General features: G+C 38.4%; 1 protein-coding gene across 6 annotated transcripts in view; it reads left to right on the top strand.

Moving 5' to 3' along the window:
- Window positions 1-16,346, top strand: part of MPHOSPH9 (M-phase phosphoprotein 9) — a 62,469-nt gene that overhangs the window by 1,887 nt on the left and 44,236 nt on the right. For 4 of the 6 annotated variants that reach the window (XM_032431264.1, XM_032431263.1, XM_032431267.1 and 1 more), the window contains exons 2-7: window positions 760-1,024; window positions 4,186-4,339; window positions 9,868-9,957; window positions 10,166-10,686; window positions 11,585-11,708; window positions 15,019-15,109. In XM_032431264.1, the coding sequence (XP_032287155.1) occupies window positions 918-1,024; window positions 4,186-4,339; window positions 9,868-9,957; window positions 10,166-10,686; window positions 11,585-11,708; window positions 15,019-15,109 (1,087 nt within the window). In that variant the 5' untranslated portion in view covers window positions 760-917. Of the gene's footprint in view, window positions 1-759; window positions 1,025-4,185; window positions 4,340-9,867; window positions 9,958-10,165; window positions 10,687-11,584; window positions 11,709-15,018; window positions 15,110-16,346 lie in introns of those variants that run through there. The other 2 variants (XM_032431266.1, XM_032431265.1) reach the window with 2 other exon arrangements.

Genomic DNA, 16,346 nt, shown 5'->3' with positions numbered 1-16,346 from the left:
TTTTTTAAAGATTTTTATTTATTCATTTGAGAGAGAGAGAAAATGAGAGAGAGCACATGAGAGTGGGGAGGGTCAGAGGGAGAAGCAGACTCCCCGCCGAGCAGGGAGCCCGACACGGGACTCGATCCCGGGACTCCAGGATCATGACCTGAGCCGAAGGCAGTCGCTTAACCAACTGAGCCACCTAGGCACCCCTTATTGTAGATTTTTTGAGATAAAATTCACATAACATAAAATGCATCCTTTTAAAGTGTACAATTCATAGGTTTTTAGTATATTCACATATGGGTTGTGCAGCCATCACCACTTTGTAATTCAACAATTAACCCCAAAAAGATACTCCATACCCCTTTTTGGTCACTGCCATTGTCTCCTTCCCCCAGCTTCTGGCAACCATAAATCTACTTTGTGTCTCAAGAGATTTGCTCTTCCACATTTTTCACATAAATGGAATCATGCACTAGGTGATCTTTTGCTGAGCTTTTACTTAAACATAATAATTCAGTGTTTATCCACATTGTAGTATGTATCAGTATTTTGTACCTTTTTATGGCTGAGAAATATTCCATTATATGTATATTTCACATCTATTCATCAGTTGATGGACACTTGGGTTGTTTCTGCATTTTGACTATTGTAAATAATGTTGCTGTTCTTAATGTAAATTTGTTTAAAAGGATCAAGGTTTCCAAAGTAGTGAAAAGACAGTTGCTAGGTTTAGTGGCTTTTTATAGTATTTTTTCCTCCATTCATTTTCAGACTCTCTTGGGAGCTTAGGATATTTCACAGTTCTGAATGTTAGCATCTGAAAATGCCTGTAGACGATGAAGCATCTGAAGATGACTCGGATTCAGTTTCTTCAAACATTGAAAGAACCTACATTCTCAAATAAGAGAGTATAACAATTTCTGTACACTATGGAAGATACTGATTTGGTGAAACCCTTACGAAAAACTTCATCTTCTGTAGAATCTGATATAAAAAATTCTCCCCATTCTTTTGGACTGAACTTAAATACTAATAGGTAAGAATGGGATAGATAGATTTTTTTTTAATGTAACAACAAATCAAAGTAAGCTTACTGTGTAGTTTATCCAAGTAGTGTGATAATTATTTGTTCTATTTAAATAACGATGACAGCCCTCAAACAGGAGCTGTTCTGGGACTAGTTAAGAATAGTTTCAGGGGGGAGGCGCCTGGGTGGCTCAGTAGGTTAAGTGTCTGCCTTCTGCTCAGGTCATGATCCCAGGGTCCTGGGATTGAGCCCCGCGTTGGGCTCCCTGCTCATTGGGGAGCCTGCTTCTCCTTCTCCCCGCTCCGCACTTGTGCTTTCTCTCACACATGCTCTCTCTCTCGAATAAATGAATAAAATCTTAAAAAAAAAAGAAAAAGAATAGTTTCAGCCTTTCCCTGTTTTTCATTTCTCCCACAGATAATGTACTTTTGCCTGGGGAACATTGTGAAAAAGTACTTGTTTTCTTTTTTAAGATTTTATTATTTATTCGAGAGAGAGAGAGAGAGAGAAAGAGAGTGCAAGCAGGGGGAGAGGGAGAAGCAGGCTCCCAGGGAGCCTGATGTGGGGCTCTATCCCAGGACCCTGAGATCATGACCTGAGCTGAAGGCAGACGCTTAACCGACTGAGCCACCCAGGTTCCCCAAAGCATCATTTTTAAAAAAAGATTTTGTTTTTTTATTTGAGAGAGCAAATATGAGCAGGGGGAAGGGGCAGAGGGAGAGAGAGAAGCCGACTCCCAGCTGAGCAGGGAACCCCATGCAGGCAGGACTCAATCCCAGGACCCTTGGATCATGACCTGAGCCGAAAGTAGACGCTTAACTGACTGAGCCATCCAGGCACTCCCTCTTTACACTTTTTAAAATTTCTGGTAGATTACAAGCATGTCTTTAAAATTTAGTTGCCTAAATATTGTTTCTACATTTTTAAATGAACAGTACAAATAATGTTTAATATTTCAGAACTACCTCAGCAATCTGGGAAGTAGAAATTAAAGTTGAATACTAGGAAGTAAGCAAAAAAACAGACCCTGAGTGGACAAAAATAGATATTCTCCAACAATGCATTTTATGCATTTTCTTTTTAAACTCTCCAGTGTTTGTTTTTATTTATTTATTTATTTGTTTGTTTGTTTTTTAATATATATATATTTTAAAGATTGTTTATTTATTTATTTGACAGAGAGAGACACAGCGAGAGAGGGAACACAAGCAGGGGGAGTGGGAGAGGGAGAAGCAGGCTTCCCGCTGAGCAGGGAGCCCGATGCGAGGCTCCATCCCAGGATCCTGGCATCATGACCTGAGCCGAAGGCAGACGCTTAATGACTGAGCCACCCAGGCACCCCTTTGGTTTTTTTTTTTTTAAAGATTTTTATTTATTTATTTGACAGAGAGAGACAGTGAGAGAGGGAACACAAGCAGAGGGAGTGGGAGAGGGAGAAGCAGGCTTCCCGCGGAGCAGGGAGCCCAATGCGGGGCTCGATCCCAGGACCCTGGGATCATGACCTGAGCCGAAGGCAGACACTTAACCGACTGAGCCACCCAGGCGCCCCCCTTTGGTTTGTTTTTAATCAGAGCCTGTTTGCTCTCATTTTGTACATAATCTGACAAACGTGATTATTTGATTTCTAAATTTCTCGTAGCTTAAAGACAGCAAAGAGGCAAAGCCCATTAGAGAGGAGACCAGCTATAATAAGCAGGTACAAGGAAGCAAAAATACAGCAGTCTGGGTCCTACTGGTAAAGGGTCAAAGGTCTTTAAACACAATAGATCTTGAAAAAATTGTGTATAATAATAGATCTTGAAGAGATTGTGTATAATAAATAAATTCATTAATTCTTTAAGAAGTTTGTTCATTCTCTGCCCTCCTCAGGAGGAATTTAAGGCAGCTTACAAGAACATATAAAATGAGAAAGCAAGGTGAAAGGGGGGAATGTGTGTGGGAAATGGTCCAGGAGAGGTGCCTGCCTTTGTAATTTGTACCCACACACTGAAAGTTTGTTTCCTGTATCACTTGGTGGCCCCTTTGAAGAAGTCCCTTTTAGAACATAATTTGCCTGGGGGAACCTAAATGTGCCCTCCCTTTTTATTTTTTTAAGATTTTATTTAAAAATTTATTTATTTATTTGTTTATTTATTTATTTAAATTTTTAAAATGCAATCTCTACCCCCAACGTGGGGCTCGAACTCACCACCCCAGGATCAAGAGTCACATGCTCCACTGACTGAGCCAGCCTTGCACCCCCTAAATGTGCCCTTCTAATGAAGATTATGTAACTGAACTTGTCTCCCTTTTCATTGTGACTGGCAGTGAAATCGGTCAGATTTAGACTTATTATACAACTGTGTAACCCCTTATGGACAGACAACATGTATGTTCTTCTTTCCCTTGAGTTTTTATTAATCTTTCTCTGATTCTACTTGTTACTATTTTTCTGTTACTTTCATCAGTGTTGTTGTTGTTTTTAATGAACTCTTTGTGAAACAATGTAGGGTATCAATAAATAAATGGAAATGACCACTTAGACTGGAATTTGAACAGAGTTTATTGTCCTTAATTATGCTTTGTGTTTTTATAAAGCAAATCTGAAATAACTTCCTCTCAAGTTTGGGAAAGCAGTCCTCCTGGAAAGAATCAGTGCTATTTTACACAATGAATAGTCTAAATAAGTCCTGAATATTTGCTGCTAATTTGCTTGGCACAACTTTTATTCAAAGATAGTGTAAAGATAAGCATCAGCTTATCACACCAAATTAGGGGGATCCAATTAACAAGACTTGACTGCAATTCTGGGCAGTGGAGAAAGAAACCCCACTACAAAAAAAGGACTGTTCTTAGAGTAGAGCAAAATAATCCTCTGGAATGATTTAGATTGGAGAAGCTGGACCTTTTTCTTATCGTATAGCAGAAACTTATTTTCTGCTGGTGCTTTGGAGTGTGCTCCAACTTCTGGAGAAGGTCTTTCTGTTGGGTTCTTTAAAAAAATAAGTGCTGTCTTTTTACTGCTATTTTCCTTTTGTGGACAAACGTGATCAGATTTTCAACAAACGAGGTGCCATTAAGAAGGATTAAATATCAGTGGTTTTGTACTGCTCTGCTAAACTTGAACTGCTGAATTATTCAACACTTTGGTAGAATGAAGAAAACCATTTGAATTATTTATGTTTCAACAGAAGTAGTCCCCACCTTAGTACAAATGGGGTATCCTCTTTCTCAGGGAAGACCAGACCATCTGTAATTCAAGGTACAGTTGAAGTCCTAACCTCTTTAATGCAAGAGCTACAAAACAGTGGAAGGACTGATTCGGAACTTTGGAAAAACTGTGAGGTATCTAGTTTTGTTTTATTTGTGGTATTTTAAAAAATATATTTGTAAATGTGCCTCTACTAAACTCTAAATTATTAGAAATTTATATCCTAAAGAGCATGATTCTTATTGCTAAAGTGGTCAAATACAGTAATTGGGGAACAACATTGAACAAATATGAAAAAGATGATCAAGAGTATGTTTGAACAAATATTAGGGATTGGACACTAATTTACATTTTAAATGTCAACTAAAATATTAGCTTTGTTCAGAGAAGTGAGAGTTCCAAAATTATTAATATTGTTATTAATTCTAATGTTTTAAGTAACAGAATTGTTATCATTTTGAAAAACCTAAATCCTCTTTGAAATATTTTGAATGCTCTACTCATAAATTAAGACTTCTGTTTGTAATGCCTTATCACATTTAGTTGTGATACATTGAATTATATTGATTTTTCAGAATTGTGTTTCTTTGGTCCATAGGTTAAACTGTGATATAAAATTTAGCAGTTAAAAGAATACATATATGTAAATTTTGTTTCACAGAATAATGCCCAAGTTAGATTTTTTCCAAGGCTAGATTTGGTAATACCTTATAAAAATGTATAAAACATTATTATTATTAAATTCTTTAGGGAACAGTAAATTTTATTAAATGTATTTTTTATTAAATTTTTAAAAATATTTATCATACTTTTAAAACCATTATTTGTGTTATTTTCAAAATGTATAAGTGGAATGAAAGAATACCTGCTTTAAGGATTCAGTAGCAGCCACCCCTAAGTAATTTTTTGTATTCATTATCCATAATCATTGAAGTTATAAAAATGACTGTTATTGCAGACTTTAAGAAAATTGAGTTTTTATTTATTTTTATTTATTTTTAAGATTTTATTTATTCATTTGAGAGAGAGGGAGCACGAGTAGGGGGAGGGGCAGAGGGAGAGGGAGAAGCGGGCTCCCCACTGAGCAGGGAGCCCTGACATGGGACTCGATCCCAGGACCCCGGGATCATGACCTGAGCCAAAGGCAGATGCTTAACCAACTAAGCCACCCGGGTGCCCAAGAAAATTGAGTTTTACATTTTTACAATTTTTATATTTTTTCATATAATGATCAGTAGTATATGCTAATGCAAGAGACCTGTAAAACGAGACAATTAAAAATGGAATGTTTTGTGAAATGTTTACTTTAATATACTTATCCATTAGCTTATGAACCTGAATTAGCATGCTTTTAAAAAAAAAATAAGGTATTGCTCTCCTGGCAAATTCATGTTTAACTAGAAATTGTTACTTTTAATACTTGAAATCAGCATCTTAGAATCAGAATATATTTGTGAATTTAAGATACAGATTTTTATAAGCCAGCATACCAACCAGCTACTTACACCTTGACATTTGAGCCAGTTTCTTTACACCCTTTCTCCCTCATCTGTGATATAACATTATGTTTAATATTAATTGGGTTCTTAATTTTTGTAATGTAGACATGTAATTGATTGTTCAGTGAATAGTTTCTTAAGATATTTCTTACTTTGACAGAATATGAAATATCCTTCTGGTCATTTCAGTAAAATCTCTCCAATTTATTAGTGTGTTTTGTAGCATACAAAAACAAAATCCTCTGTTTTACTGTGTAGCATTTTAGGAAGAATGGGAGGGGTATGGATTGTGCAAGTCTTATTCCTGACTCTTTTCCCTGAATTTCATGTTTTCATCTCTCTTTGGAATACTAACATTTGTCTGATTTCTTCCATTTGTAAGGGATTAATCTATGTTATTAAAGCAAAACGTAAAACCTTTCGTGGAGCTCAGAGCTCTGGAGATCTGATTTCTTTCTTTCTAAAACCTCTTTCCTGGAATTCTGAAGTTTATCATTGCTTAAACTTGAGAAGGTTATGTATTTTGATTCATGGAAAATAAAGTTTAACACATTTACATAGAAATACTTTAATACATTCTTAAATGCTTGCTGTTGCTAATATTTCTGTGATGGTGAATTTTTAAAGCACATTATTAGCTTATTTGTCTTAATTCATTATTTTTGCATTTTAACTATTTAGCGCTACTGATTATGTAAGAGTAATGGTTATGTGATAATAGTTATTGTAAGTGTACCACTTATTGAGTGTCTGTTTGCCAAGCAGTATACTAGATACTTTTTGTCAGTGGCACTCAACCTTATTAGACCTAAAGCCCTCATTTTATAATTTTACAATTAATTTACTAATTTACATTTTACAGTTATATTTTATAATTTTTAAAGTAACATCAACTTAAATGAAATTCACAGATAATCCTGCCTGTACCTACCGTAAAAACAATCATCCTCTTAACTGTGATAAAGAGGAGGAATAAAAGTTACTTATAATACAAAAACAGGTATTTGCTCAGGTGCATCCACGTTAGAAGAAAAGTCTGGTGTTGATATGTAGACTCACTGTGAAGGCAGCAGCTATAGACATGGACTGATACAATTGTGTTGTACTGATGATCTAGCACTGCGTTTGGTGACATGATTGTCTGAAATGGTGACCAATTTCTGACCGAGTTCTGAAACAAACTTAACATCTTTGTAGTTGGATTCCTGGACAATTTGATGATTTGAAAGCTGTGCAAAATGTATGGTATTTTTATAATAATATAAAATGGACCCAGGACAGTTTTTCGTTGTTGGGGACCATCCTTTGATTTGTTTCCCTGGACCCACTGAGTGCTGGTAGTGCCCTTGCTATCTTTGTGACAGCCATGACCTCACAGTTTTTCAAAATGTAGTTCCCCCCATTGGGATTACTGCTTCACATGCATCATATTTGAATTTAAAATTTAATCCTCCCAGCCACCTATGAGGTGTTGCTCTTCCCATTTTATAAATGCATAAGAAGCACAAATGAAATTTACTTGTTGAGGACCACCGCACAGGTTGTTAGTGGAGAGCTGGGAATCAGGCCTAGGATGTCAAAGCCAATGGGATATTTACGAGGTCAGACTATAGAAACCCCTTTCAAGCTAATAGCATCAAAAGCTGTGTGCAGGGGAAAGCTTTAATTAGATGCCCAAGTCCTCCAAAAGTATGTAAAATGCAGGTCATATAAATAATTTTAGTTAGAAATGAATTATAGTTCTTAATAATTATGTGAATAATATTTGCTGCATTATAATGTTCTTAAATATGTTTATTGAAAATTAAAGTATAAAATCCGACTAGGCATAACAAAATCTCCACCAATTTATATCCTGAGTAAGCTCTGTTCATTCATATCTTAAATAAGAAAATGATAATAAGGATATGATTAACATTAAGTGTGTCACATAATAATGAACCCATTTTTGGTTTTTTGTTGTTGTTGTTATGTATGTTATTCTATCATTGTTGTAATTTAGTTCTGTGTGACTAATAACTTTATCAGGTTAAAATAACTCCTAAAGTATTTAAGTTAGTATAACTTAATAAGAAAACTGTTGCCTGATTTCTTTTTTGTTTTGATTAAGATACTTCATATTATAGATAAGTTGACAAGATAAGGAACTGAATTTGTTGTAGCCTACCTTATCCTGAAGTTAGTTGATTTAGAATTAATACTTCCTATCAGTACTGTTCTGTTTCAATTTGAAGGTTTCCTTTTCCAATCCTGAGTTTTTACTTCCTTTGCTTTAATACTGTTATGTAGCTTTCAATTTAATTCTGCTCTGTTATGGTTATTGAATTGGCTTTAATCTGAAGGGCCTCTGGACTGTGTAGTCCTAACACCAAGAAAAAAAATCAGCTTGAAATTCACTTTTTTTTTTTTTAAAGATTTTTTATTTATTTATTTGACAGAGAGACAGCGAGAGAGGGAACACAAGCAGGGGGAGTGGGAGAGGGAGAAGCAGGCTTCCCGCCATGCAGGGAGCCTGATGCGGGGCTCGATCCCAGGACCCTGGGATCACGACCTGAGCCGAAGGCAGACGCTTAACGACTGAGCCACCCAGGCGCCCCCACATTTTTTTTTTTTAAGTAAACTCTGCCCCCAACATGGGGCTCAAGCTCACGACCCCAAGATCAAGAGTTGCATGTTCCACTGACTGACCCAGCCAGGTGCCCCTGAAGTTCACATTTTTATACACCCACTTAGACTATATATGAGTGCCCACTCTTTTCTTGGCACTGTGTCCCAGGTGCTGGAGACAGGTTAACAAAGTGAACAAACGAGATGCTCTCTGATTGTGGTAAAGGCTATGAAGTCAATACACAGGATGACGTTTAGAGAGAGAGCAACTGTGGGATGGTTTGGGAAACTGAGAAGTTAAGCTGAAATTGCAAGAAGGGACAGAAGCCATGATAAGAGTTGGAGAGAGAACTTTCCAGGTAGAGGGTACAGTGAGGACAAAGCTTTTGAGGTGGAAGACAGTTTTGGCACGCTCAGGGAAAAGGTAGAGGCCAATGAGGCTGGTGTGCACTGAGTGAGGGGTAGAGACGGATGAGATGAAGTTGGGAGGTGTGCATGGCCCGGATCACTCAGGGCCCTGTAAGGAATACAGGAGTGGAAAAAAGATAATTGCATGGTTTATAAGGGAAGCTCTTTTTCATGGTAGCTGCTTATTGTATATTATTGCATAGAGTCTGTTACTGAAAGGACACCAGCCTTAAGACTGAATTTAGCCTCTGGACATCTCCCTGCCCCCTTTCCTGCCATGTTTTGTAGTCTGGTTATAAGAGTACTGACTCCTGGGCGCCTGGGTGGCTCAGTTGGTTAAGCGACTGCCTTCGGCTCAGGTCATGATCCTGGAGTCCCAGGATCGAGTCCCACATCGGGCTCCCTGCTCGGCAGGGAGTCTGCTTCTCCCTCTGACCCTCCCCCCTCTCATGTGCTGTCTCTCTCATTCTCTCTCTCTCAAATAAATAAATAAAATCTTAAAAAAAAAAAAAAAAAAGAGTACTGACTCCTTTGTCTGCTGATGGCCTTCAAAAAAAAAAGTACTGACTCCTCTTGAGAGTCAGGATGGATCAGGACCTAAAAGTGACTGAAGGGAGGGCTAAGCCAGTTCCATGGGTTTTCATTCCTCTCTCAGCTGTAGTGCTGTCAAACACTTCAGTATCTGATTTGAAAAAGGTTCTTTTTTTTTTTTAACTTAAATAACAAGTAAATTAGGGGTTTAAATCCCACAATACCAAATTATTTCTTGTTTTAAGGCGTGGGATTCTGTTTTCTAAGAATTGTTTAAGAAAATCATTAGCTGTTACAAGGAAAGGAAGAAAAATTTAAGACAAATATATACTGCCAATTCTTGATGATAGCAGAGGACATCAAATTAAGATGTCATTTGAAAAACAAGATTTACCTAGACCTTCAAATTTACCCAGACTGCAGGTTACATGAGAAAGGGGTGACCACGCATATACCTTTGTATTTTTGCATTAAATATAGCTTTGTAGCTATTTAATTCAGCTTATTCACTTTACATTAAAACTATATTTTAAAAAGGTCCTTTCCCACGGGAGGAATTTTTCTGTGAATATTACATGAGAAATTATTTTTAACTAAAATATTTTATAATTTAATAGACCAGGTGGTTACAACTATTCAATTTGGTGGAAAAACAATGCCAACAACAGATAGTTGCCCAGCAGGAACAGTTCCACAACCAAATTCAAGTAAGTTGTTAGTTATCTTGATTCTTTTCTTTATATTGTAAGATTTGCAAGAGGAAGCAGTTAATACTTTATATCAGTTTGGTTTTTGAACTAAAAACAGATTCTCTTTAGAGTAATAGCTCATATTTTTAAGCAATATTTTCATAGTATTTATGAAAGTGTAATGTTTAGTATACTTTCTTACCCAGATCTATAACTTTATTTTCAGCGAATACAGGAGGAGATAAAAAATTTAGTCAAGTTACAGACCAGTAATACTTCCTGGGCTTCCTCCGATAGTTCTTTAAGCAAACAGTTATCTTCAGAAAGTCAAATGGGTTTTTTTTCTGAAAACAGTGAGAGAAATGAACCTATTATCAGTTACCCTAAGTCTACAGAACCCGAAATGCAGCAAGAAACGTCCACGTCACAACCAGACTGCAATGTGGATAGTAGCTCAGTGAGCAGTGGGTATGGGACATTTTGTGTCTCTGAATTAAATGCCTACAAATCTAAGGACCCTCAGGAGTTCATGGAGCACACAGAAGCTTCTGAAGGACAGTTTGGAGCGCCTTTGGGGCAGACGGAGTCACTTGTAGATGGTGTAAAAAACAAGAGTTTTCATATACATACCACTGAAGAGTTTTGCGCATCTGTAAAGGAAGATATTTCCATTTTTCCTGGTGAATTGGAACACCATTTTCTTGGCGAAAATAAGATTTCAGAAGTATACAGTGGAAAAACAAACAGGTAAGTAGAATTTCTCCCATAATTTGAAGGGAGGTTTGCTTGTTTATTACATTTAGAATCTAGTAAAGCAAGCTCCTTTTTGAGTATGATAAAATGAGACATATTTGAACACTTAGCAGCTTTACCAAAGTCTTGTATTTATTGCTTGTGGCAAATGGAAATAAAGCGTGTGATATATTACCAACATGTGACTTTCTTCCCATTTGCAATGTTGTCAGACTACTGTAACCTCCTAAGGTGGGAGGCCTTGCCAGAAAAATACCTTTTATATTTTCCGGTCACTATAAACTTGCTGAAAATCCGAGTATAGGACTGTGTCAACAGTAGAGTTTTGTCACATACGTGCATATAATTTGAAACCAAACATCATACACGAGTATATTCAATTTAATGCTTTTTGTGTATAAGAGGAACTTTTGTAAGTTTAATGACAACTGTGGCTGGATGTTTGTAAAGCAAATAATCATTTAAAATTATGTCATTTATCCTAAATGTTCAGTTTTATATCTCTAAAATGTATCCTCTAAAATAAGTGTTCAGCTATAGCAACACAGATCTTGTGTATCTATAAGTATAATTACTAGTCCTCGTAAATAAAGAAGCTTTTGCTGTAGAGATATATTGAGTACTTGAATGGGCCACTATGATCAGTTTTGTTCTACTCTGTGGCTACAGCTATATGTATTACTAATCACCGTTAGTTTTTTTGTTCACTTTACCTTTGGTAATGAAAAACTGTAAAAAGAAATTTAGGTGAATCAGTAAAAATCCGTCTTTTCTCTGCTATTAGAAAAACAACTCAAAGCATTTTCCACTGACTAGTATCCACTAGTGTTTAGTTTTATGTGTGAAGGACAGCATCTAAAAAGAATAATTTTGGTTTTCTCTTTTTGCATAGTAAATCTATAACATCATGGGCACAAAAGCTGAAGCAGAACCAACCAAAGAGAGCACTTACAGAAGACGGGTGTTCACAATCTGTGCAAGGAAATGAGCAAGCCAAGAAGTCACCAGTTGAGAAAGTAGGTGATAAGTCACTTTACTCTGGCATGCCTCAGCTACTGATAATTTTTTTTTTTTAAGATTTTATTTATTTATTTTGACAGCGAGACAGAGAGACAGCAAGAGAGGGAACACAAGCAGGGGGAGTGGGAGAGGGAGAAGCAGGCTTCCCGCTGAGCAGAAAGCCTGACGTGGGGCTCGATCCCAGGACCCTGGGATTATGACCTGAGCCGAAGGCAAACGCTTAATGATTGAGCCCCAGGAGCCCCAGCTACTGATAATTATGTGGAGTTTACTACATGCTCATCAACATAATAAGTTTTTTGCCCTTTCTTTGTGGTATTAATTTGTTCCATTGACCTATCAGCCTTTAGGAGTCTCAGAGGATTGGAAACAATGATTTGCTCTAAGTATTGGTTCTTTAGTAGTCTGGAAATCAAAACTAATGAGGGATAAAGTACTATAAAAAGTGAAAACCATGTTGTAAAGGTCCTAATTCTCTTTGTACTGCAACTGTTTACATTTAGCCAGAGAGTAATCCATTTAACTTTTTTTAAGCCCTCAAATGATTTGTATTACTATTAAGTTGTAAGAAGTAGTGCTATATGTGTGACTGCTTCCAGACAACTCTGAATTTATAATCCAAATTGTGTGAGATTACATGTTTAAATTCTATGTGGCCCTTTTACTAATCTAGCAGCTGTTTTTGTTAGAGTTCAGATATTCAGTATATTTTAAACGTCTTTGAAGCCCTTTTGGCTTAAATTATTGTAGAGTAACATTGTTTAGTATAATCCATTGAAATTGCAAAATCCGGTCTCTGCAAACTTGATATCTTTAGAAATTGGCCACTTCTTGATCATTATAAACATGGTCTTTCCATCATCCTGTGAAAAAAATTAAATAGAAGTCATAAGAACACAATCCCTCAGCCTTCCTAAGGCACTCTTTTTTCTTCCAGTAAATTTTCATTTTTTCAGCCTGTGATACTTAGGCTTTTTCATATTACTGTTCTTGAACGTATTCCGATTTGTGTTCAGAAGGGAAGTGAGGGTGCAGAAAGCTAGGGGGGCTGCCAAGCCTCCAAGATCTGCAAGCGCCCTCTAGTATTGCATTCATAGTACTGTTCTTTGGGGTTTTTTTTAAAGTTTTTTTTTTTTTTTAATTTATTTGAGAGAGGGTGAGAGAGAGTGCACGAGAGGGGGTAGGGTCAGAGGGAGAAGCAGACTCCCCACTGAGCAGGGTGTCCGATACGGGACTCGATCCCGGGACTCCAGGATCATGACCTGAGCCGAAGGCAGTCACCCAACCATCTGAGCCACCCAGGCGCCCAGTACTGTTCTTTTGAACCCATGTGCCATCAGGATGCTATATCCTTGTTTGGTGTGAAAACATGATAGTATTTGGAGATGGGGGTGAAAGTTGCTTTTTTCTTTGGATTACGTTGGCAGAAAAAGAAAATGTCCTTCTTTCTATTTTTTTAAAGATTTTATTTATTTGAGAGAGAGAGCCAGGAGGGGAAGAAGCAAACTCCCTGCTGAGTCACCCAGGCACCCCTCCATTTATTATTTTAGAGAGCCAGAAAGAGCAAGAGCATGCACAGGTGCTCGAGCACTGGGGGAGGGGCAGAGGAAGAGGGAGAGAATCTCAAGCAGAATCTGCTCTGAGCTCGGAGCCTGATGTGGGACTTGATCCCAGGACTCTGAGATCATGACCTCAGTCAAAATCAAGAGTAGGATGCTCAACCGACTGTGCCACCCAGGTGCCCCTTTCCTTTTTTTTTTTTTTTAAAGGTGAGTGATATTTTTGGTAGTAAATCATTATGGGAAATAAAGTTTCTTTGATATTTGAGTTTTAAATGATTTTCAGATAATGGTAGTTGATGAACCCAAGGCCCCACACCTGAAACGCATTTCTTACCTGCATAATCCTGAATCAAATTCTGTGGATTCACCAAGTTGGAACTCTTTATTTCATCCTTCCTCTTCTCCTGTTTTTTCTAGTTTGTCTAAATCAGGGAATCCTTATGGTCAGAATTCTCTTGGGATCCAATTTTCTCTTTCTACAATGGTAGTTTCTTTGGGGTACTGGCTATTTTGAAGCACATCTTGAAATGGCTCTTGTTTAGCATAAGGATTTTCCTTGGTCCTTTGTTGGGGACAGACTTGACGTTACCATTTCCCGGGGAAGCAGGACTCGGGAGTGGTTTCTCGGATGGGTGACTAGACTCTTGCTGACATCAGTGAAGGTCCCTGTGCCAGGTGTGGGACAACTTCTTGGGAAGGACTTCTCATTGCTCCCTACTTTTCTTTCTCATTAAAAGCGAGGCCTGGTGTGCTCAGTAATGCAGCAGCAGCCGGGCAAGGGAAGCCCCCCGCCCACCATTGGGTCGGCTGAGTGCCGGTTGGCACCGCTGGACTGGGAAGAGGACAAAATATGTTACTCGGTATTTTTCACTTAGCCTTCTGCTGTCAGCTTTTTCTGGCCTGTTCAGTACTGAGACTTGACAGAAATTTGAATTTCTGTCGAGGTAGGAATTTTAGAAGAGACAAAAGATGACCTAGGCATTTCTCATTTGATGAACGAGGGACTGAGTGGTGCCTTAGGAGGCTGAGATGAAAACCCCTCCATGGTAGGTAGAGTGCTGTCACCTCAGTATCCTTTTACTTTTGCTGTGGGTCCACAGATGATTGTAAGCAAATGCAACTTAAATACTTTTTTTTTTTTAAGATTTTATTTATTTATTTGACAGAGAGAGAGACAGTGAGAGAGGGAACACAAGAAGGGGGAGTGGGAGAAGGAGAAGCAGGCTTCCCGCTGAGCAGGGAGCCCGATGTGGGGCTCGATCTCAGGACCCTGGGATCATGACCTGAGCCGAGGGCAGACGCATAACGACTGAGCCACCCAGGCACCCCCGAATTATTGTACTTTTAATGATAAAAATGAATTGTTAGGGCTTTCACATTAATTTTTACACTAAATGACTTTAATTCCAGGCACTTTGAATTTCTTTTGGATGTAGCTGGCAAATTATAAATACATTGTCATTCTGAACTCATTAAGTAGCTCCAGGTGCCAGTGTTGTTCTTCCGGTTCTACAGAACCAAAATAAACTTTTGTAAACACACAGGAAAAGAAAACCCTTCACGGTTAATTCCTATCATTTTGCATTCTTGTAATCACGGGGAAAAACAGGCTTTCTTACTTCTTCATGAACCCTCTGAGACTCTCTACACCGGGGTTTGACACCTGGCTCTCATTCCTTGGGTCAGCAGTTTGTGCCTAATGATTTTCAGCTGTCAACTAATAGTTTTCTCTCTTGCCTTGTAGTCTAATTTCACTGCTGCTAAGCAGCCTCATGCTTTTTACCTCAATAAACCAGATGAGAGTCCAAATTCTTGGATGTCTGATTCAGGAACAGGTATGATACTTATTTTTTTATAACAACTTATCTGCATTTCTAATAGGAGGATAATTCTATACAGTGTAATAGAGGGGTTTCTGTAAATCTGTTATATGTTGTCTTGTGCCTCTGCTAAGTCTGACTTCTTGCATTAATTTGTGTTACACATTCTGTAAAGATAGATGGAAAAAATACTTTTACAGTTATTTCAAACAGTTGCAAAAGTCATCTCAGCATTTTCCAGGTGCTCCAGAATGAATTAAAAAATTCAAACCCTTTGTGAACCATTCTTTACTCTCCATGGTAAGCTTATTTTAGTTTCAATGATGTAACATACTGATTTTTCTCCCCCACAATCCCACATCCAGTTTGTCAGGATGAATTAGCATTGCAGGCTGAAAATTGCCAGAACTGAACCACCGTCATGCTCTCACCCTCAGAGAGCTCCCGTCACCTGTCACCTGGGGTTCTGCAGCTTCCTGCCCAGCCTCCCTGCCCTCATCCTGGCACCCTTCCATCTGTTCTCAACACAGTAGCCTCTAGGATCCTTGTTAAAGCTAGGTCAGATCATGTGACTTCTCTGCTCAAAACCCTACTGTGCTCTTTCCCTCAGAAGAGCAACCAGAGTCTTTATAGGCACCCACAGGCCCAGCAAGATCTAGCCTTGCTCTGTTTGACCTCATTTTCTTTTTTTTTTTTTTAAGATTTTATTTATTTATTTGACAGAGAGAGGCACAGCGAGAGAAGGAACACAAGCAGGGGGAGTGGGAGAGGGAGAAGCAGGCTTCCCGCCTAGCAGGGAGCCCGATGCGGGGCTCGATCCCAGGACCCTGAGATCATGACCCGAGCCGAAGGCAGATGCCCAACGACTGAGCCACCTAGGTGCCCCTGACCTCATTTTCTGCTATTCCCTTTCTCTGCTTCAGCAGAGAGGCTGTTTGCTTAAATGTGCCAGATGTTTTTTTTTTTTAAGATTTTCTTTATGGGGTGCCTGGGTGGCTCAGTTGTTAAGCATCTGCCTTCGGCTCAGGTCATGGTCCCGGGGTCCTAGGATCGAGCCCTGCATCGGGCTCTCCGCTCTGCGGGAAGCCTGCTTCTCCCTCTCCCACTCCCCCTGCTTGTGTTCCCTCTCTGCCTGTCTCTGTCAAATAAATAAAATCTTAAAAAAAAAGATTTTATTTATTTATTTGACAGAGAGAGACACAGCGAGAGAGGGAACACAAGCAGGGGGAGTGGGAGAGGGAGAAGCAGCGTT

Source organism: Phoca vitulina, unplaced genomic scaffold (genome assembly GCF_004348235.1).
Source record: "Phoca vitulina isolate PV1807 unplaced genomic scaffold, GSC_HSeal_1.0 scaffold46, whole genome shotgun sequence".
NCBI classification, from domain to species: domain Eukaryota; kingdom Metazoa; phylum Chordata; class Mammalia; order Carnivora; family Phocidae; genus Phoca; species Phoca vitulina.
Note: the sequence above shows the minus strand (reverse complement) of the source record. Positions and strands in the feature narration are given on the sequence as shown.